General features: G+C 41.4%; 3 protein-coding genes across 8 annotated transcripts; 1 reads left to right on the top strand and 2 right to left on the bottom strand.

Annotated features, from left to right (window-relative positions):
* The first annotated feature begins 508 nt into the window (after positions 1-508).
* Positions 509-13,842, top strand: mak (male germ cell-associated kinase). 3 transcript variants are annotated; one of them, XM_070986322.1, is made up of 16 exons: positions 509-724; positions 2,527-2,953; positions 4,254-4,308; positions 4,734-4,855; positions 5,418-5,497; positions 6,735-6,867; positions 7,068-7,239; positions 7,770-7,937; positions 8,653-8,907; positions 9,175-9,383; positions 9,646-9,785; positions 10,413-10,559; positions 11,538-11,624; positions 12,223-12,342; positions 12,669-12,764; positions 12,927-13,842. In XM_070986322.1, the coding sequence occupies exons 2-16, from the start codon at positions 2,850-2,852 to the stop codon at positions 13,085-13,087; spliced, it is 2,049 nt and encodes a 682-aa protein (XP_070842423.1). In that variant the 5' UTR covers positions 509-724; positions 2,527-2,849; the 3' UTR covers positions 13,088-13,842. The 3 variants fall into 3 exon arrangements, with proteins under 3 accessions (XP_070842423.1, XP_070842422.1, XP_070842424.1); XM_070986321.1 differs by lacking the exons at positions 509-724; positions 5,418-5,497 and adding an exon at positions 5,939-6,021 and having other exon boundaries at positions 2,719-2,953; positions 12,927-13,246; XM_070986323.1 differs by lacking the exons at positions 509-724; positions 5,418-5,497; positions 12,669-12,764 and adding an exon at positions 5,939-6,021 and having other exon boundaries at positions 2,719-2,953; positions 12,927-13,207.
* Positions 13,843-13,958: 116 nt separating this feature from the next.
* On the bottom strand, positions 13,959-15,081 carry LOC139346666 (transmembrane protein 14C-like). Of its 2 annotated transcripts, none has more exons than XM_070985866.1 (5): positions 15,001-15,081; positions 14,820-14,904; positions 14,500-14,601; positions 14,294-14,381; positions 13,959-14,057 (listed from the first exon to the last, which is right to left on the bottom strand). In XM_070985866.1, exons 1-5 carry the CDS (start codon positions 15,079-15,081, stop codon positions 14,000-14,002), a joined length of 414 nt encoding a protein of 137 aa, XP_070841967.1. In that variant the 3' UTR covers positions 13,959-13,999. The 2 variants fall into 2 exon arrangements, with proteins under 2 accessions (XP_070841967.1, XP_070841968.1); XM_070985867.1 differs by having other exon boundaries at positions 15,034-15,081.
* Positions 15,082-17,323: 2,242 nt separating this feature from the next.
* Positions 17,324-18,968, bottom strand: tmem14ca (transmembrane protein 14Ca). Of its 3 annotated transcripts, none has more exons than XM_070985869.1 (5): positions 18,905-18,968; positions 18,303-18,387; positions 18,004-18,105; positions 17,798-17,885; positions 17,324-17,541 (listed from the first exon to the last, which is right to left on the bottom strand). In XM_070985869.1, the coding sequence occupies exons 2-5, from the start codon at positions 18,376-18,378 to the stop codon at positions 17,484-17,486; spliced, it is 324 nt and encodes a 107-aa protein (XP_070841970.1). In that variant the 5' UTR covers positions 18,379-18,387; positions 18,905-18,968; the 3' UTR covers positions 17,324-17,483. The 3 variants fall into 3 exon arrangements, with proteins under 3 accessions (XP_070841970.1, XP_070841969.1, XP_070841971.1); XM_070985868.1 differs by having other exon boundaries at positions 18,484-18,932; XM_070985870.1 differs by lacking the exon at positions 18,905-18,968 and adding an exon at positions 18,762-18,882.
* Between the last annotated feature and the right edge of the window lie 1,828 nt (positions 18,969-20,796).

Below are 20,796 nucleotides of genomic sequence, written 5' to 3'. Positions count from 1 at the left end.
CTAGAGCATACAGAGCACACACAATGGTTTGCTATTGCAAGACTGATACTTTTCTCCCCTAACAAAGCCCTTTCACACTGTCCCAATTATCCAAAATTATGCTGTCCCTTTCAAGTATGGAACAGAATGATACAATAGCATCCTGGAAATCATAAACATATTCGTGTTTCCTTTCAATGTCAATGCAGTATATTAGTGACGACAGTTTTATTACCTTATCATGAAAACCAGGTTAAGTTTTTGTCATTGTCCTCATCTCACACATTGCACAGTCAATTTCCTATTTTATACTGACCCCGCCCACCTCGGGGCTGTCACACCAATGAGGACATGCAGTTTTGGTCATGTGGTTTCACAGTGAGGGCTCCTCGGAAAAAAAGTTTTTATTTTCTCTCTTAATGTGAGAAAATAGACCTTGCATAGTTGTATTGTCCTGTTTATGATGTGCCGCGATTGCTCTTAATTCACCCAATTTGTTGAATGGATTTTACACTTCCGCGGTCCCACAAAGCATTGCGCCCGCACGCGCCGCTTGTCACCTGTCAAGTTAAACAGCAGTCGTCGGTTTGTGTGTCCGTTGCTATGGAGAGCAGTTGCACGCACACACGCGCCCTTTATCGTAACAGCTAGGTTTCGATGCAACGAGAGTTTTTATCTGGAAATACGTCGTGTTATCATAGAGCCCAGACAACGATAAAGGAAAAGGACTGTACACCCCCAGATGGTGAGTTTGAAACTAAAAGAGAAAGGAGAAAACAAGACGAAACAGAGGAATAGGCTTGAACAAAGATGGTTGAGCAGCTGAACTGTCAAAACTGACATGCCAACAACAAATGTTTTCCTCTTTTTCTCGTAACTGTCAAACTACACTGTTTATTTCCAGAAGTTAAGCTAGTTAATCGAAACTGTTATGTTTTGAGGCTATATGTTCATGCTTTTGTTTTATGGCTTACCTGCTGTGTGTTGAATGTGTGGATATAACAGTAACATATATAACAGTAACATTACTGATGGGCAACACAGAAACCCACCAATTAACTACTCGAATTTGTAGTACTCTGTTTCTTGTCCACTGTTAGGTTAGTGTCCACGTGTACTTTCAATATAATTGACCTTGAGTAGCCTCCTCATGTCATGTGGTCTGGATACTTCTTAATTCCCTTTAAATCCCTCCACAACAGATTGCCATATGTGACAGCTGAGCGCAGGCCAGCAGACTGGCTGACATCTCAGCCTGTCCTTATTGTTTGAGTAAAATGTGGATATCATACAGGGTTTGGTTCAGAGGAATCATTTCTCCTTTGCAGTGGAAAAAAAGAGAAATTGAGAAGTCTTTACACAGTGTGCAAAAGGGATCGCAAATCTTTAAACATTGACGTATTTCTAACTGCACCGATGATTCATTCATTAAATGATTAGCAGGTAAATCCAGTTTGGTCATCATTCTCTGCATGTGGATGGGAGTTTGTCGCCCCATTCAATGAAATGAACGCTAATCTCACTTTGTTTAGCTGTCCTTGGCTTACCTGCTACAGTATTTCCTTTAACCTAAATAAAGCAGGTCAATACTTAAGGAAACAGGTTTTACTATCCGTTAAGGTCCAGTCAGGTCTTACAGCTGCACACTGTGCGACTGCTGTTTAACCAGCACCACCTGTGTTAACTGCCTTGCTCAAGAGAAACATTATGTGAGTTCTTTGATAGTGCACAACATTTAATTGTAGGTCTGTAGAATTATGTTCAATTGTGGAGACATTGTGCTACACATTATTTGGCACTCTTTTGGCCCAGACTTTGTCTGGGTATTCTATTTAAGAAATAGCACATGTACTGGACAACCCAACATTAATCCTATGTGCAAAAGGATAAACTAGGCTTAAAAGGTTTCAGTGAGGTGACTCAGGCTACCTTACTGCCTGTAAGACATTAGATATGAGGCCGATGTCAGAATACATATGTGGATGATACAATTGCATTAAAGAAAGGAAAACATTTAGTGCAGCGTGTTGCCATCCAAAACGAAACAGTGGACAGATATGCATGTAGGAAAATAAAGTATATCATTGTCATGGAGGTCTGACAACCACTTTGTTTTTGCTTCTGTGACTTTTAAGAAGTCCTTTGGGTCAATGCACAATAATAACTGTGTGATCACTGTGGCATCAATCAAATTCTCTTGCCGGGCAGGGCGCTTGGGAAAGGTAGTGGATGCCGGTAAGCATGATGGTGATGTAACATCCTATTTACATCCCCGTTGGCCTAATCTGCCTTGGGCTGGCTGTGTCATCTCCCTTGGGTGGTCATGTTGGAGCCTCCTACGAGTGAGATACACACTTAATCCTCTTCACTGATGGAAAAACACAAAGTGGTGCTTGCTTTTCTTTGTTCTTAGATCTGTAATAAATCCTGTTTTGGTGGAATTTTCATGAGTGGGTAAAGCCTCTAAAAGTCATTGTGTTAGTAGTTGATTGGTAACTACTGTATCTGTTGCTGCTGCTGATGTGTATTTCTTTTCTGTCACTGAAGGATTGCGAAGGCACAATGTCAACTGTTGGCTGACCTACATCCCCAGGATCCAACCTTTCTAACAACAGATCAGTTACTGCAAGATGTGTTTTGAACTTCAAGAGTTGGTGTGCATCGTCACATATTGGCCAACTAAAAATCTGCCCTCCTGGGAAAAGAACGATTAAACTCTTCTGGAGAAGAGGCCTCCGAAACAAAGATATTTTGTCACCAGAAGAGGACAGGAAAGGAGGAAGATATTTGATCAATGAATCAGCGTTGTGTTTCCAAGACTTATTTTATGAATACGGAAAGTTAACAAACTGATGATACCATCTTGAGAGATGATGAATCGCTACACCACCCTGAAGCAGCTGGGTGATGGCACCTACGGCAGTGTGTTGATGGGGAGAAGCAACGAGTCTGGAGAGCTGGTGGCTATCAAGAGGTAAAGATAATGATATTTTGCATTTTTTTGTCTTAGAGATTTAAAGATCCCCTCCACTTAAAGTTTTTGTTTTTCTCATGTTATGTCCCCTAAAATTTCTGACCTTGACTTTACCGACTTTGTGCAGAGTTTCTCACTAGAATGAGAAATTTCCTCTACCGAAGGGGGAAATGTCTGTGCACTTCCCTCAAATCTGAGATTCAAACTGACCGCTCTGATACATCTGCTAGTTCCTGATTTTGGTCCACTTTAAAACATGTCTAGAGGGGAACTTTAATTGTTGTCTCTCTTTTTGCTTTTACATTAAAGTATACTGTTATTGTATTAGCACTGTGGTCCCAGAATTGTGAAAGGGAGAACTTGGCTAGTTTAATATTGTGATATTGTTTCTTTCTGCAGTTTTAAAAGCTGCTTTACACGTTGCTCACGATAAATGTAAATGTAGTTTATATATTCAACATAGAAGTTTTGCAAAGCAGATGTACTTAAAAAAAATACATATACTGTATATAAATTACAACTATCCCACATAATGATTTTTTCTTAGCCCCAGATAAACATCACACTAACAGGAATTCAAAGGGAAATCTAGGACTAAGGGCCACTGGTTTCTGGCTATCACCAAGGCAAACAAACTAGCTTACATGCCTTTGTTTCAGCAGCGTGGCAGCAGGGTTCAATAATAGATGAGAAACCGGGGAGATGTGTCCACCAGTTGATCATTTGGTTACCATGCAAGACAATACATGTGGTGACGGTGAAAGGGAGTGAAAGTCGAGGGAGTGTGTCAGGTTGCTGACATTGTGGAAGAGACAGCTGAAACTGGCAGGGGCCCAGAAAGGAGAAAAACTATCTGCACGTTCTGTAACTCTTGCATAATTCTAGTTAGAGGGAAAGGTAACACTGATCAGAGAAGATAAACTATTGTAAAGGTGTCCTTGTTTTAATGTACATGACGGCACATGCTGCGATAAAACAGACAGTGTATCAGCTGAGTCAAGATGTGTTTTAAACTTAATGCAAGCAGAGAACAACAACGGCAACAATCAATTTATATCATTTTACAATCTACAGCTTTTGCTGGTTTTGTTCTTGAAACAAAATGAGCTGAAATTGAAGATGCCTTAAAAAAAGCTGAATTATTGATGGAGACACACAAAGGAATTTTGTAAAGGTAATGACTTGACCGTTTATTGGAGGTAATAAATACGGCCCGCCAGTGTGATGTCTTCTGTTCTTTAGTTGATGCATATTTAATCTGTACTCCAAATTAACGTGTGCTTTTGACTTTGCTTCACAGAATGAAGAGGAAGTTTTATTCATGGGAAGAATGTATGAACCTCAGAGAGGTGAAGGTGAGGATGGTGACACCATGGGCGGGTTATGTGACAGCTGATAGCAGCAGTACTTCCACTAACTGGCAACAGGGGGAGACAGCTGCTAAGCACTGTTGCCTGAAAAACCTTCTATGTGTATCTTTGCATTTCGAATATTGCAAATTAGCTATGTAACCCATACTTTCAATTGTCACACACTGAAATCAGGTTCAGGGACTGTCATTTGTATTATACACGCTACAAAAATTCTGCAGTCTCGTCCTGTGCACCCTCCAGTTTTTACCAACTGATGATAACCACCATTACACTGAACTGTTTGACTCTCTCTGATTCTGACTCTTAATTGTAAACATTTAATGTCATTGTAGAACAGTTCTGTGTTTTATGTCTAATATAAACCATGAGTGCTGTTGCTTGCTCTTTTCCACGATTTGTCACACCAGTCACTGAAGAAGCTGAATCATGCAAATGTGGTGAAACTGAAGGAGGTAATCAGAGAGAATGATCACCTGTACTTTGTCTTTGAGTATATGAAGGAGAACCTCTATCAGCTTATGAAGGACAGGTAAGACGAGAAGTACTTTACAATGCAAATATTTGTACAAGGTATATAACATCAGTGGTGTTAGTTATCATTATCATAACATAGCATAAAGTTTCCAAATGTTAGCATCTGGTCAGGAGTTTCCACACTGACAAGTCTGAAACATGGTCATTTCCAGATGTTGATAAGATTGTGATGGAATTTGAAGGACCCAATGCAATGATTTCCATTATAACATATTATATTTCTAGCACCATGCTGTCAAAAGTTTGCACTTGCCCTACATTCAGCTCTCCCTTGTGCACTGCAGACAGCAGACTAATACTGTCTGCGAGGGAAGCCCTGAGGTTTTTGTTAGTTTGGAAACCTGTGTTTGCACTGCACCTGTACACACCAAAGTTTGTCTTGTGCAGACAAGTCGAGGAAGCCCTCGATGTTTTACAGCTAGTCAGTTTAGTGGCTAAATGTACATATTCCTGTATGCCTTGTTTTTCAGCATATTTTACCAGTGTATGTGTACAAAGGCAGTGATGATGCTAACGTTAGCGCACTCATGAGAATTCTACCAATTTTATGTTTACAGAAAAAAATTCTTCCCTGAATCAGTGATACGAAACATAAGCTTTCAGATTTTACAAGGCCTGTCATTTATTCACAAACATGGTAGGTGTACCGTGTTCCCTTCATGCCTTGCATGAGTGTTTGCATACTGCAAGATTCATTGAGCGGCTGTACGAGTAATGACAAAACTGTAAAGCTCTGACGTGAGGAATATTTCAACCAAAGTCCTGAGTTGTCAATTGGTGATTAATTGATCAGAATCTTGCTGTTTGCGAACCTTTCATACCTGCCTCATCTGACTCACTGTCTGCATTTCTGTAATTAATGGATGTGTGGATGCCTCATATGTGGGATGCAAATTTTAAAGCTCTTTCAAAAAACACACTCACAACCAGCTTGTTATTTGCCTTACGGAGTCTGCCCTCGCCTCCACACATCCAGAACTCAGCTTTTCCGGATTTCTCTTTCTTTTAACTGTTTCTTTCTTTCTTTTCTCTTTTGCCCCTCTTCCCTTCCTTTTCTGTCCCTTTGCACTGCTGCTAGAGAGAATAAGATGTTCTCAGAGAATGAAATTAGGAACATCTTGTTTCAAGTGCTGTCTGGGTTGGTTTTTGTACATAAGCATGGTAAGAGGCTTTAGTCTGTCATTCTTTACCTGCTCAAAGGTAGCATGAGCTTCCAGTTTGGTTTGGGTGTGTTTGATGTTTTAAAATGTAATGCAATGTAGTGGGACCCTCAGCTAGAATAACACAAGCTCAGTATGTGCAATATAACATACCTGCAACGTACATGTTTCATTGAGTATGCCTGCTAGGTGTGTTTTTACGAAGATACATTTAAGAGACCTGGGTCATAGTATATTTTATAATAGCATTATAAATTTCAGCTCCACTATGTATATCTGAAAATGCCTTCATATGTAGATGCTTTCATAAATGCCAGTGTGCCAACATTTTTATTCACACATTTCCTTTAATATCTGCATGTGGCAACTAACTCACTGTATATGTAAGATTAGCCAGCTAAAACAACTTGGTTAAGGTTAGCAAAACAGTGTGGCCATGGTTAGATAATGAAAGTGTCAATGACAAATACTCTAGCCTTGAATACACGTACCCTCAAACCAGGGTCACTGCTGTGGAAGGCAAATATGCATCCATTCACCAGCTCTTCAGTATTCCTTTTCTCGTGTTATCTGAACTTACTGCTGCATTTGAATTTAAAATATTGTGGTAGAGTAGTTGCGTATGATTGAACTTTGGTTGCATTTAGAGTCCCCATTAAAAGGTGCCATTTAGTCTCTACACTGTGGCTAAGCTTTATATTAACTTTTTTACAGGTTTCTTTCATCGAGACATGAAGCCAGAGAATCTGCTGTGCATGGGTCCAGAGTTGGTGAAAATAGCAGATTTTGGACTGGCCAGAGAGATCCGCTCCAAACCTCCCTACACAGACTATGTATCAACTAGATGGTGAGAGTACTGTCACAGCATCAACAGCAACCTAAAGATGAACAGATGAAAGCCTGTACATCAAGTACAGTGTGCTAGACTCCTTGTGAGTTCAAGCAAAAGAAACAAGTAAAATTTGCACTGTGAGCATTATGCTCTGTTTTATGTAGCTATACAGTAGGGGTTGTTGGCTGGTTTATTTGAGTATGCTCTCTGTCCAGGTACCGAGCTCCAGAGGTCCTGCTCCGGTCGTCGACCTACAGCTCTCCTATTGACCTGTGGGCTGTGGGCTGCATCATGGCTGAACTCTACACTCTCAGACCTCTTTTCCCTGGCAACAGTGAAGTGGATGAGATCTTCAAAATCTGCCAAGTCTTAGGCACCGTCAAAAAGGTGAGAAGAAGCTGAATGGAGAGAGGTGGAAATAACTGACTTTTATTCTGTAATTACACAAAACTTTTTAGATGCTGAAAAAATATCCCCCATGACACGATAAAGTTTATTTAGAGGAAATATGTTTATCATGTAAAAATAAATAGTACTTAAATAGGCCAGGAGCAGTGCTCTCTCTCTGTGGTGTAAAGCAGCTTAAGTGTGCTCCATGCTGAACAGGATGCCCACTTCATTTCAAAGGCTTTCCCCAAATCCATGCCTATTTACTCTGATTGCCAAGCAGAGAGCTGTCAGAGCCCATTTTTGGTATGACCTGACAAGGAACTAAATCTGTGACCTCAACCACAAGGGCAAGCATGGGCAGGCATGGGCAGGGATTGGCAGGCATTCACTGCCACTGATGTAGATGTGACATATGATTTCCATACTCTACTTAGACAGCCATAGACAGTGTGAAGCAAATTATTTATCTGCACATATTTGCAATATTAAATAAACAATGAATAACCTCTCATTGTGTCTTCCCTTAGACGGATTGGCCAGAGGGCTACCAACTAGCATCTGCTATGAACTTTCGTTTCCCCCAGTGTGTGCCGACACACCTGAAGACCCTCATCCCCAATGCCAGCAATGAGGCTATCGCCCTGATGAGGGACCTGCTGCAGTGGGACCCCAAAAAAAGACCCACTGCTGTACAGGTAGGCTAAGCTGAGACTCAAGGTCGAATTTAAAGGTGTGGTTATATAGTAATGTCTGCGACTGCCCCAGGTTTTTAACTTGTGCATCATGTCTTTCTGGAGGCAAGAGTATAACCTGAACTCCATGGACCTATATGGACATAATTTTTGCTTAATCCTAAAAAAACATACCTGTTCTCAGAGAAGCAATTTCCATGACAGTGCAACACTCTCCACTACATGCAGATTATCTGGAGTTCCAATACTGAGATTGCATTAGCATCCTGATCCCAGTCATTTTAAGTAGTACTTAAGCCATACTTTATTGTCTCTGCCACTGCTTAATGTTCTACCTCTGCTGGTGTGAACATATTATAAGCAACAGGTGGTCATCACATAGTTAGACATAACACAGTGAGACCCTAATTAGGGCTCTGCGTATGAAACACCTTTCCAGTGGGAGTGACAATGCTTTTCCATTCCGTGTTTGCAAAGCTCCCAGGTGTAGGAGCAACTTAAAACCTACTCAGCAAAAATGCATGATAACATATATTAATGGCCAAAAAATGTGTGTACAAGGTTCATGTTCTTTGTATGCACAGGATTTGAAGTCCTTGGCTCTGGTGTTATGGAGTACACAAGGTTGCAGACATCTCCATTCTGCTAGAAAACAATGCTTGCAGAATATTCATAATAACAGAATAACAATCTGTATTCTTTTCTGCTTCCTGTCTAGGCCCTGCGTTACCCGTACTTCCAGGTGGGCCAGATCTTAGGGCCTCGTCCTCAGAGCCAGGAGGTCAAGAAGGTCCAAGCCAGGCCGCTAGGCCAGAAGCAGGCCTCAGAGCCCAAGGCTGATCCCCAGCAGTCTTCCTCTGAATCCAAAGCCTCCACATCCTCCTGCAGAAACCAACAGCAGCAGCACCATCAGCCTCTTCAACAGATCCCCCTTCCCCAAACTGAGAGTAAACCAGGATGCCTCGGCCTTGCAGTGAGTGTCTTTATGTCAATCAGAACCTTATTTATTGTATTTCATGTTTAATTACTTAAGATAATGCAGATAAATAGGCTGTCTTTGGTTTTGCCAGAATACTAGTACATAAAGGAGTCCTTCTGGCTCTTGACTTCGCAAATCCTTTTCTGAGGGGTGAGACTTAACAATGAAAATAGCTGAGAGCTGGAGTCAAGTTACTAAGACAGAGTTTATCAATTTAAACTTGACAGTTTGTGTGGACACATATCCTCTCTTCCTCTGCAGAAAGCAGCATCGCTGGGCAGCGAGAACACCATTGGTGGTGGTGGGATGGGGGTGCTAAAGAGTGGCCGTCGTCGCTGGGGCCAGACTGTGGCCAAGACCTCAGACAGCTGGGACGAGCCTGACCCATCAGAAACTGCCGCCTCCAACTCCAAGAAACCCAGCCTGGGGAATGCAGAGGAGGAGAGGAGCCCCAAGGAGCGCCGCCCACAGTCAGTGCTGCCATGTTTGAACAGAACTGGACTGGCAATATGACAAAAATTGAAGCACTGACACTCAGGAAGCATTTTATCATTGTCATATAGTTTGTAAAATTATATATGTACATGCAATATTTTCTGCCTAATCTGCCTGAATTATTTGGTAAATGTATAAATGCGTAACACACAGAGGAGATGGACACTCATTCAAGACTGTATTAAAATGAGATGCTTTTTTGGTGCAGACCTCTAAGTGTCTGGTTTCTGTTTTCAGGCCCAAGGAGCAGAAACCTCTGTATTCCTTCAGCACAGTTACTAAATTACCCAACAATATTAAGATCGGCCAAATGGACTCCAATCTCCCAGGATCTGCAGCACGGCAGCACTATCTGAGCCAGTCACGATACTTACCAGGTAAGACTCCGTGAGTAACAGCCAATCAGGTCATTTTTATCATTGGAAAGAGGGCATCATAATTTAGTGTTATACAAACAGTTTTTCCCTTCTCTTTGTGGCTTTGCCTCAGTTCCCCATTTGAACTCACATGGAAATGTATTTATAAGATTTGCTGTATCTGTGTCAGGTGACTTACTGCCAAGCTTGACTGCTGGGAGATCTAATTACCTTTTGAAAAATAGCCTGTGTAATGACCAGACGTACTGAATGAAGTTACTATCTCAATAAAACCTCAGAAACCTATATCAGCCGGTCCACTCACGCAAATGTCAAGGATTTAATTAATTAATTTGTAGAAAAATGCATTGAGTTACATCACAATCACTCATTCTTTATGGCTACCCAGTTTTTCTTTCTCTCAGATGTCCTGTGATTGTGTGATTGAGGGCTTTGTTGCTATTTGGAGATTCTGTAATTCAAGCATTATGGTGACTGACTGAATAGATCATGCGAGACGCATTATCCTCATATCAAGCAAAAGCAATAAGGGATCGCTGTATTAATTTGGAGCCACCTGATGTGCCAGTTTTAGAAAAATGCAACATGGTGGCTGATGTGACATTACATCATTTCTGTTGCCTTAAGGGTTGATCAGCAAACATCAGACTTCTTCTGGGGATAAGGAGTTGAGTGGTATGACGCTGCGGGATCTGTGGGAGAACTCTTCCAACACTGTAAATAAACCCCTTGCTCCTATTGGAGGAGGACTATCTATGACCAGAGCCAACGCAGGTAAGAACATGTTAAAGAAATCATACATTTAAAAAAAGTGTTTTCTGTTTCAGAACTCTCATAATGTAGAAAGGAACTGAATGAGTTATATCCCAGGATGTTCATACGTTTTCCCTGATAAAAGGAGAATTGCAAGTAGCGTTTCAGTGAATATTTCACTCCCTCTCAGTGTTTATTTTACCCCTCACCTGGACATAAATGTTACATAATAACAACACATTGCACCCACTGGGGACATACACATACAATCCCACATAAAATATGACAAAACAACGTTGTACCTTCTAGCAAAAATAACTATCCTTTGGAGAATATATGACTGTGCTAAAACATTATGGTTCAGCAATAAAGCTATTTATTCAGAGATATACTGTACGTAAATGATGAATTTAGCCTCATTTTGCCATGCAGTGGAAACCTGGCGACTGTCAGTGTCACCTGCTGTTACATAATATGACCCGTCCTCTGTGACACAAAGGCTCTAAATGCTAATGATGCAGCTAATGTCTCCTGATCAGTAGTTATGGGGTCATTGACCAAAGCCTTGTTGGAGTGAGCCTAGGCGTCTGCGACTTTTGAGATGGGACGCCTCAATAAATCATTTGTCATGTAGACAGACACATAATATGGGTCCCCGCTGTGATCCCTCCTTCCCTCTCTTCTTCTGCCTCTTTCTGTCACCTTGTCTCTCCCTCCCCATTGCTTATTCATGAGATTAAGCCTGTCGGTGTAAGATCAAGTGTTTCTTAAATGGCCCTCAACTGCACCCCCTTCTCATTTGTCCCAACACTCACACACACAGCGTTTGTTTTGATACCATTACCCGTGAATATCACTTTTAAATTCTTTCTTTTTTCAGTGCTCACATGTACATGGTTTTTCTCTCAATTTTCTCACCCATGTCTGTTTTTTCTCATCCTTCTTTCTCTCTGATTGCATGCACATTTGCTCCAACTCTACTATTTGCTGTGAGACTAGACGAGAATGCGTCTCAATCTGTGGATAGCCCACCAGAGAAAACGGTTGTTAAAGAAAGAATACTGGAGAAAATTGATCTCTCCAAAGGTATTTAACTGAGACGACTTCACATGAATGATTTTGTTGTATTTTACAGTTGGAGGCAATACTGTTCATTTAGATATCTCTGACTCTTTCACCGCAAGTTAGTTGTCACGCTGAAGCTCTTTTGTGTGCGCACATTGTAGTCGTAGTTAGTTTGATGGCTTCGGGTATTCACCCAGTGACTTTACATGTGAAAGAAACCAGCTGCTCAATGCTCTGCAGGAGACGAGGGAGCAAATACACAGTTTAAGCAGAGAACTAAGAACTCCAGTTGCTAAATAGATGCTAAATTGCACTACAACCACAACATCTTCATAAGGGAACAATGAGGCTTTTCACTAATTATACTGATAACCATCTGTGACTGCAGGTGAAGCAGACCGATGGTGTCACTGGAAAAGCTGAATGACTTCAATCACTTGATCTTAGTCTCTGTTGGGTCCTCAGGAGCTGTTGCATATGCAGGAGCTACTGCATACATGTTCACGCAAAGAATTTGTATCAGTAAAGCCATGTGTGAAAACATCTATTAGGTGTGTTTACTCAAGTTTTGTTCGTTTGTATGCATTTGTGTTTTAGCCACGTCTGCCTTCTCTTTTAGGCAACTTTGTAAGCACCAAATACAACCTCTCTGGTGCTTATATGCCCTCATTCCAAAAGAAAGAGGTGGGCTCGGTGGGACAGAGAATCCAGCTTGCCCCTCTGGCTGGCCAGCACTCAAGTAAGATTCAACTCCATCCGTGTAAAGCTAACAAAATAATTGTTGATACTTTTAGATCAGATAACCTCCTCATGGCTCCACTTATCTGGCTCAACTGGTTGCACTCATCATTGTATCTTAATCCTAAGTAAACGCCATGTCTGTATCCTGTAAGAGTAACTGCTCTCTTGTATGGTCGTCCCGTCTCAGCCATTCCACCATGCCTGACTATTCCTAGTCCTTCCCTCCTTTTCTCTATTCAGTTTCCACTTTCTCATTTGCTGTGTTTCCGGCCAAACTCTCGCTCACTGAGACGTGTTTTTCTTCTCCTGTCTTCACTCTTTCAGTCAATCTTTCTTCTTCTCCTGATAACAAAAAAGACAAACAAAAATCTGCCAAGGCCAAGCCCATATCCAACTCATCTTTGAGTGAAACTAATGAAGGTATTGCCATTTTTTAATAGTTGCTATGAGGGTTTTTAAAAATCAAATCCTATCTGTTTTTAGCTCGTGTGAATGTGTCTCATGTTAATGAAGGCAGACACCTGGATATATAAGTATGTATATATATTGGAGATAAACTGACTGACTGGCATGTTACCCTAGATTACGAGGGCTGGAAGAGGAGGGCAGACAGGACTCAGATGAAGGGCAGCAGCTACTCAGCCCTGGGGAAAACCTCTGGCAATCTCCTGACCAGAGCTCCTGCTGTACAGCCCGTCCACGGCAGGGTGGACTGGACATCCAAATATGGTGGAAATCGGTAGTTCAGAAAGAGGGTGGCGCAGCCTCTACTGCTTGTTGGACTGTGTTGCCTAGTGGTCTTTGACTAAGTTAACCCTAAGCAGAGTTTTAACCACACACAACCTAAAACACAGAGGAGATTCTGCATGTGAAAGTTTGTCCACTGAAACAAATGACATCTTTAAAAAAAAAAAAAAAAAATCCAGCATGGAGGTAGATGGTACAGTAGTGTCACAAAAGATGTACATGATGTATCGCACATTGTTTTTAGGAGACATGGTTTATGCCACAGTGGCATAGTTTTGTTTCCAGAGAGCCTGATGTGTAGATGTAACTGTAAATGTGGTGTGACTGTGTTATCAAATTGTGTTTTGATGACTGTTGCCATGATGCTGAACCAAGACTTTTACTGTCTGCAAGACAATCCCACTGCATTCCTGAAGGATCCAGTGTGAGCCAATTTGACTGTTAGTGTTGGGGTATTTTGAGTAGGATTTAAATGTAGTACAGTAGCATTTTTTACACTAGTTTTTATTGTCAAGTATTGTTTTACTACTGATGATAAAGCATTAACATTTATTAACGGTCCCTGCAGTAAGATCCCTGTGCTTTTATTCACCATATGGTGACTAATTAAAAAAACCTGTGTTGTAATGGCTATAAAAATGATCACATCAACTTATTCTGATAACTTAAGACAACTCCACACCTCTTTGTATTATGCATTGAATTAACTGAACATTTTGTAAACATTTTATACAAATAAATATGTGAAGGTTGATGTTGCATTCATTCAAAAAGGACAAGACAACCATTCATATTATATCAACATGTTACTATATTTCATCCTTTTTACAAAATGACATTAACTTTCCAGAGTCAGAGTCAAAGAGTCAGAAACAGAAGATGGAGCACGCATCAAAATCTTCACCCCATTAGGACTCCTGGGGTTTCTGGAGCAGTGTCATGCCAAGCTTTCCCACCATCAGAAGACTGGAACAAGACAAGCACATTAGAGTCCACGCACAGAGCACTGGAAATTGTATAATGACCGAAAAAGGAAAGGTTTAAAATAGGTAAAAAAAAAAGAAAAGAGAATATCACACCCCTGTTCTTGACTTTTAGCTCTCAGAGATTTAATAGCTTCAGAGTATGACAACACTCTACACTTCATCTAGCATATGTTCACGCATGGACAATCAGCTTGGTCATTTGAAGGCGATGGATACCTTGCTCCAGCCATCAAGCCGGCTGGCATGAACTTCCTGGATCTGTAGAACCTGTTTCCCATGAGGCCAGACACAACTCCTGATGTAGCTGGAAGACACCATATAGTAGAAAATGTTGACCATAGAGACGCATTACTGCTCTCATTCAGAAACACTTTATCCTCGTGCAAATGCATACACAGCAAATATATTGTGTGAATACCAACCGAGAGACACCCAAATGTTATTGGGGTCATTAGAGACCTGGTAGGCACCTAAACCTGCGAGCCCGCCGAAAAGAGCACCAGCAGCTATGGAGGTGACACTGCCTAACAGGAAGAGCACAGGACAGGTCAACACCTGCACCTGACGGCCACAGGACTGAAGAGCATGCACAGACTGGTGTTTCCATATTTTAAGTTTGATGGTAAACTTACTGAAGACTTCATCAGAGATTCAACAAACAAGCAAGAAAAGAATTCTTCACTATAATCTAATTTCCCACCGTGACACCTTCCACCTCTTTCATATCTAATAGGGCACATACCTGTTTTGACGTAACCAAAGACTCCCCCAGATGCGATGAGGGCTGTGTATCCATATCCTGCCCAATCCACAGACATGTTGGACACCTGTCAGAGTCACAGCGTGAATGAGCGAGCAAACCCAGAGTGTCCGGTAACTATTTAAGGCAGACGACTTCCTGTTCAGAACCTAATTTCACTTACAGACGCAAACATGCCTGAAGGACTGCCTGGAACAGAGCTGTTACACAAAACCAGTTGAGGCTGCAGAACACACACAAACATCTTTCCACTGTCACACAGCAGCGCTCGTCTGTTTGACCAAACGTCATTACATTGTTTCCAGAGAGTCTGATGTGAGTCTGACTGTTGCCATGATGCTGAACCAAGATTTTTACTGTCTGCAAGACAATCCCACTGCATTCCTGAAGCATCTGGTGTGAGCCAATTTCACTGTTAGTGTTGGGGCATTTTGAGTAGAATTTAAGTTTAGTACATTGTCATTTTCAATGCTAGTATTTATTGTCAAGCATTATTTTACAACTGATGACAAAGCATTTATTAGTAGTCCCTGCAGTAAGATCCCCCCTGCTTTTATTTACCATATGGTGACTGAAAATAATAATAAAAATTATTACTTCAACTTGGCTGCACGGTGGCACAGCAGGTAGTGCGCGTGCCTCACAGCAAGAAGGTTGCCGGTTCGATCCCCGGGTCAGGCGGGGCCTTTCTGTGTGAAGTTTGCATGTTCTTCCCGTGCATGCGTGGGTTCTCTCCGGGTACTCCGGCTTCCTCCCACAGACCAAAAACATGCTCATCAGGTTAATTGATGACTCTAAATTGTCCGTAGGTGTGAGTGTGAGTGTGAATGGTTGTTTGTCCTTACATGTGGCCCTGCAATCGGCTGGCGACCGGTTCAGGGTGTACCCCGCCTCTCGCCCATTGTAGCTGGGATAGGCTCCAGCCCCCCGCAACCCCGAAAGGGATAGGCGGTATAGATAATGGATGGATGGATTACTTCAACTTCTGATGATTTATGACAGCTGCACACCTGTTTGTATTATGCATTTGTAAGGCAGTAGCTTGAATGAGTCGCTAGGTGTCACTGTTGCGCTTGCTATACCACGGCACACTTAGCAATTCCAGCATTATGTTCAAAGATCACTTTTGCATTACCTGTAAGGTTAACAGTGTTAACTGCGGACTGCATTAAAATGTCAGTGCTAAAACCAGCCACTCTGTGAAATTGATTATTTTTTCTGTATGTTTACATGTCATGCTACAGTTCAGCATGAGTTTAGTGTGAAGTACTTGTGTTTTCTGACTGTTTTTACATTACATACTGAGATTCCATCTAGGTAGAGCATGACGGAGCATTAGTATTTCTGTCACTTAAAATGTTATTCAGCTATTTATTTTTATTTCAGTTATTCTTCACAGAGTGCTTTATTTAACTTTATGGGATTGTAATCTTTATTTAATTGAAATTTTGTTCAATGCTATCTTATTTTCTGAGCATGTTAAAGGATACCAAGTTAAAGGACAGCGGAATTGGGTTACACATTGAATTAACTGAATATTTTGTCAACATTTTATACAAATATATGGAAGTTCATGTTACAGTAATTACAAAACCATAAATGGGCATACACCACCTTGTCTTAAAAGGCTCATAGTTCCTTATTACCCCACTAGAACGCTGCGTTCCCAAAATGCAGGCTTACTTATGGTTCCTCAAGTCTTCAGAAGCAGAATGGGAGCCAGAGCCTTTAGCTATCAAGCTCCTGTCCTGTTGAACCATCTCCCAGTCTTTGTCTGGGAAACAGACACCGTCTCAACATTTAAGAGCAGGCTTAAAACTTTCCTTTTTGATGAATCTTATAGTCAGGACTGGCTCAGGCTTGGCTTGGACCAGCCCTTAGTTATGCTGCTATAGGATTAGACTGTCGGGGGGACTTCCTTTGATACACTGAGCTCCTCTGCTCCTCTCTATCTCTAACACCCACATGCTTTATTTTCATGTTACAAACTTGGCTTCTTCCCTGGAGTCTTCGTGCTCTGTTGTCTCGCAGGTTCCCATGGGTAGTGGTTGGACATGGATTGTGGATTAGAGGCACCTCTCTTGCTATGACCCTGCCTGACATCCACTGTAACTAATGCTGTATTACATACTATTTGTTACCAATATGTACATGTATCACACATAAATATATATGTGTATACAATGCTATCTATACTACATATAGTTAAGAGACTATTATTAAAACCGTCACTTTTACTGTGATTGCATTGCTCTCTCTCTCTCTCTCGCACCCAACCGGCCCAGGCAGATGGCCGCCCACCCACAGCCTGGTTCTGCCTGTTAAAAGGAAGTTTTTCCTCGCCACTGTTGCCTAGTGCTTGCTCATGAGGAAATTGTTGGGTCTCTGTAGATAAAAAAAGTGTCCTGAGACAACTTCTGTTGTGATTTGGCACAATACAAATAAAACTGGGCTGAATTGAATTCAAAAAGGACAAGACAACCATTCATATTATATAAACAAGGTACTATATTTCATCCTCAAATATACACTTTTGTTTTTTTGTTTTTTTTTACAAAATGACATTAACTTTCCAGAGTCAGAATCAAACACTGACAGGCTGCTACGGGAACAGAAGATGGAGCACACATCAAAATCTTCACTCCATTAGGACTCGTGGGGTTTCTGGAGCAGTGTCAGGCCAAGCTTTCCCACCATCAGAAGACTGGAACAAGACAAGCACATTAGACTCCACGCACAGAGCACTGGAAATTGTATAAGCAATAACTACAATAACTCAATTCAACTCAATCTCACTCAGTCATCATGACTACATCACACTAATACAGTGAGTACATTTGCTTCCATAGGGGTAACCACCACATCCTGTTAGAGTCATCCTTAATGGAAACCACTGTTACATCATCTAGCATAAGTTCATGCATGGACAATCAGCTTGGTCATTTGAAGGCGATGGATACCTTGCTCCAGCCATCAAGCCGGCTGGCATGAACTTCCTGGATTTGTAGAACCTGCTTCCCATGAGGCCAGTCATAGCTCCTGATGTAGCTGGAAGACACCACGTGGTAGAAAATGTTGACCATAGAGACGCATTACTGCTCTCATTCAGAAACACTTAATCCTCATGCAAATGCATACACAACAAATATATTGTGTGAATACCAACCGAGAGACACCCAAATGTTATTGGGGTCATTAGAGACCTGGTAGGCACCAAAACCTGCGAGCCCGCCGAAAAGAAGACCAGCAGCTATGGAGGGGACACTGCCTAACAGGAAGAGCACAGCACAGGTCAACACCTGCACCTGACGGCCACAGGACTGAAGAGCATGCACAGACTGGTGTTTCCATATTTTAAGTTTGATGGTGAACTTTCTTACTGAAGACTTTAATATGGGGTGATGGTAATTATGCTCATTGGAGACTGACACCTTCCACCTCTTTCATATCTAATAGGGCACATACCTGTTTTGACGTAACCAAAGACTCCCCCGGAGGCGACGAGGGCTGCGTATCCATATCCTGCCCAATCCACAGACATGTTGGACACCTGTGAGAGACAGAGCGTGCATGAGCGAGAAAACCCAGTGTGTCCGTTCACTATTTAAGGCAGACGACTTCCTGTTCAGGACCTAGTTCCACTTACAGACGCAAACATGCCTGAGGGACTGCCTGGAGGCTGCAACACAGAGCTGTTACACAAAACTAGCTGAGGCAACAGTACATACAGAAACATTGCAACGTCCGAGGAATATTCCCGCTGTCACACAGCTGCGCTTGTCTGTTTTTGGGCCAAATATCGTTACATTGTGGCCCCACTGACGGGCGTGTGTGTGTGTGCAATTTTAGATAAGACTAACTGATGTGCAGAGCTACTGGAATAACAAGCTAGCATCACTGTGACTGCACACATGCAGCGCTAACGTGAAAGCTCACAGAATCCACTGGTACAATCAGTTTAGGGAATATACGCCATTGTCTGTAGAAGAACTGGCGCTTTAAATGTCTTTAAATGTCTAATACTGTCGAACACGAAAAGCTGAAACGCAAATATAGCTTAATACAACCTTGGTCCTTCGGTTTGTCCTCTGTCACTGTACGGCAGCCTGTTCTCCACCGAGCACAAATTATTGACGCACACACTATGACCCACGTTGCCCGATGGGAAATGTAGGCACTAATTTTGCGACCGAGATGCTGCGTTCAATGAAGCGGGATATCGTCATATAATAATAATAATAATAATAATAATAATAATAATAATAATAATAATAATAATAATAATAATACATATCAATAAACATATATTAATCATAACAATAATGATAATAATGCTAAAATGGTTTGTAATAATTAACAATGAATAAATACATAAAGTTCACAGTTTAACCGTGTGTGCACAACTGTAGAGAATAGAGCAGATTATAATTGCTCGTAATATAACCTCAGAACTTTAACTAGTTCCTGCAGAAGCCTGTTTTATGTAGTGCAAAACAAATCTCACAGAAGTTGTTGTTGTTTTCATGAACCGGACCACTAAAGTGGGCAGAGGTCCTAAATCGTAGCGCTTCAGCCCTTTCTTTTTCTTCCCACTGTGTACTGTGTGTGCGAAAGTTTTATTTTGATATGTATTAGTTGCATTTTTTTTTTTTTTTTTTTTAGCTTACTCACCTGTAATGTCTCCCTGTAAACACATAGATAACTGCTCCGGTTACTAATACACTATCTAATCTAAATTACCATTTAGATTTTAAAAGATAGATTTAATGTCTTATGTTAACATTGTACATTGCACATAATGAATGTTCTATGTCAGAAAATAGCAGGACCGATTCGAAACAATAATAGACAGTGTTACCGTGTGTGTACGATTAATGATTAATTAACACGTTTGACATAATCATTCTATTTCTGTGGCCTATAATTTGACACTGCCACCTCCCAAGACTAATTAGGTGCCCTTGAGCAAAGCGTCCCCATCTGTTTCCACACTGATGTGCATTAGACAACAGACCATTATTTTAAAATAATTTGCTCCAAGGAAACTCATCTGTGAGGACTTTTGTTGTTTGATTTGCTTTCACGAAGATGTTTAATTTCTATACTACAGGAAGAACAAACAATCGGAAGACGCAACCCTGTTTACTAGAAAGTCATCCTCATCCTCATCTGGTAACTCCAGAGTCACGACATTCAATGAAATTCAGAGGCCCCCCAGCACCACCTGAAGACACCAGAGTGGGCGCTGGATTTATTTTTACGACCACAAGATGGCACCACAGGATTAGATTATTAAACTGTGTTTTAAACCATACCTCAACGTCCCCAAGATGATTTTTTATTAATCCATTCCAAATTTGTTTTGCTTTACATTCAGAAAATAAAAGTCTCCGCAGAAGCACACACACATAATATAACTTCTCGCATCAGAGTGTGTGTGCGCACTGTTGGAGCCCTGTTGGTCGATTACCATGAAAATGGGCAGGTTAATTCCTGGAAGTGTGATTAAAGTTTATGAAAAATGCTGTGTAGATTGAAAAAAAAAAGAAGAAGAAAGAAAGAAAAGTTAAGTTATGATCAAACAAACTCGACCTCTGAATTTTGACCCCTGGCCATATTTTTAGATTTCACAATTTCCCCCATATTCCTTTTGACCACCTGCTTTTTGACTGGCATCGGTTTGGCAGTCTCACTTACTGGAATGCTCACTAAGCACACATTCTCATTTGGTTTCAATTACCCGCAGTATTGTCTTAAATCCACGGGCGGCTCGCTGTTCTCCTGAAGCAAGGTGGCGCTAGAATACAATTTATCTTCCTTGAAGAGCGGCGCCTCACACAATGGGCCTGAAACCCTCTCGCTCAGACGCCAGTGTCATGACTATCACCAAGCTTTGGGGCTTCTGAAGCTTGAGTGCTGGTGACGGGATACTGACTGTCTTCAGCAGTCAGCCACGTCC

Source organism: Chaetodon trifascialis, chromosome 18 (genome assembly GCF_039877785.1).
Source record: "Chaetodon trifascialis isolate fChaTrf1 chromosome 18, fChaTrf1.hap1, whole genome shotgun sequence".
Taxonomy (NCBI): Eukaryota; Metazoa; Chordata; class Actinopteri; order Chaetodontiformes; family Chaetodontidae; genus Chaetodon; species Chaetodon trifascialis.
This window is presented reverse-complemented; position numbering and strand designations above follow the sequence as displayed.

Coding starts and splice junctions, on each gene's coding strand:
- mak (XM_070986321.1), top strand. CDS start 2,850: ATGATGAATCGCTACACCACCCTGAAGCAGCTGGGTGATGGCACCTAC. Junction 6,022..6,734: donor GGTTTTTGTACATAAGCATG/GTAAGAGGCTTT, acceptor ACTTTTTTACAG/GTTTCTTTCATCGAGACATG. Junction 12,343..12,668: donor TCTGGCTGGCCAGCACTCAA/GTAAGATTCAAC, acceptor TCACTCTTTCAG/TCAATCTTTCTTCTTCTCCT.
- LOC139346666 (XM_070985866.1), bottom strand. CDS start 15,081: ATGTTTGTGTGTGTTCTGCAGCCTCAACTGGTTTTGTGTAACAGCTCT. Junction 14,602..14,819: donor CTTTGGTTACGTCAAAACAG/GTATGTGCCCTA, acceptor TCTTCCTGTTAG/GCAGTGTCACCTCCATAGCT. Junction 14,382..14,499: donor TAACATTTGGGTGTCTCTCG/GTTGGTATTCAC, acceptor GGTGTCTTCCAG/CTACATCAGGAGTTGTGTCT.
- tmem14ca (XM_070985868.1), bottom strand. CDS start 18,573: ATGTTTCTGTATGTACTGTTGCCTCAGCTAGTTTTGTGTAACAGCTCT. Junction 18,388..18,483: donor CCTCAGGCATGTTTGCGTCT/GTAAGTGGAACT, acceptor TGTCTCTCACAG/GTGTCCAACATGTCTGTGGA. Junction 17,542..17,797: donor GGCTTGATGGCTGGAGCAAG/GTATCCATCGCC, acceptor GTCTTGTTCCAG/TCTTCTGATGGTGGGAAAGC.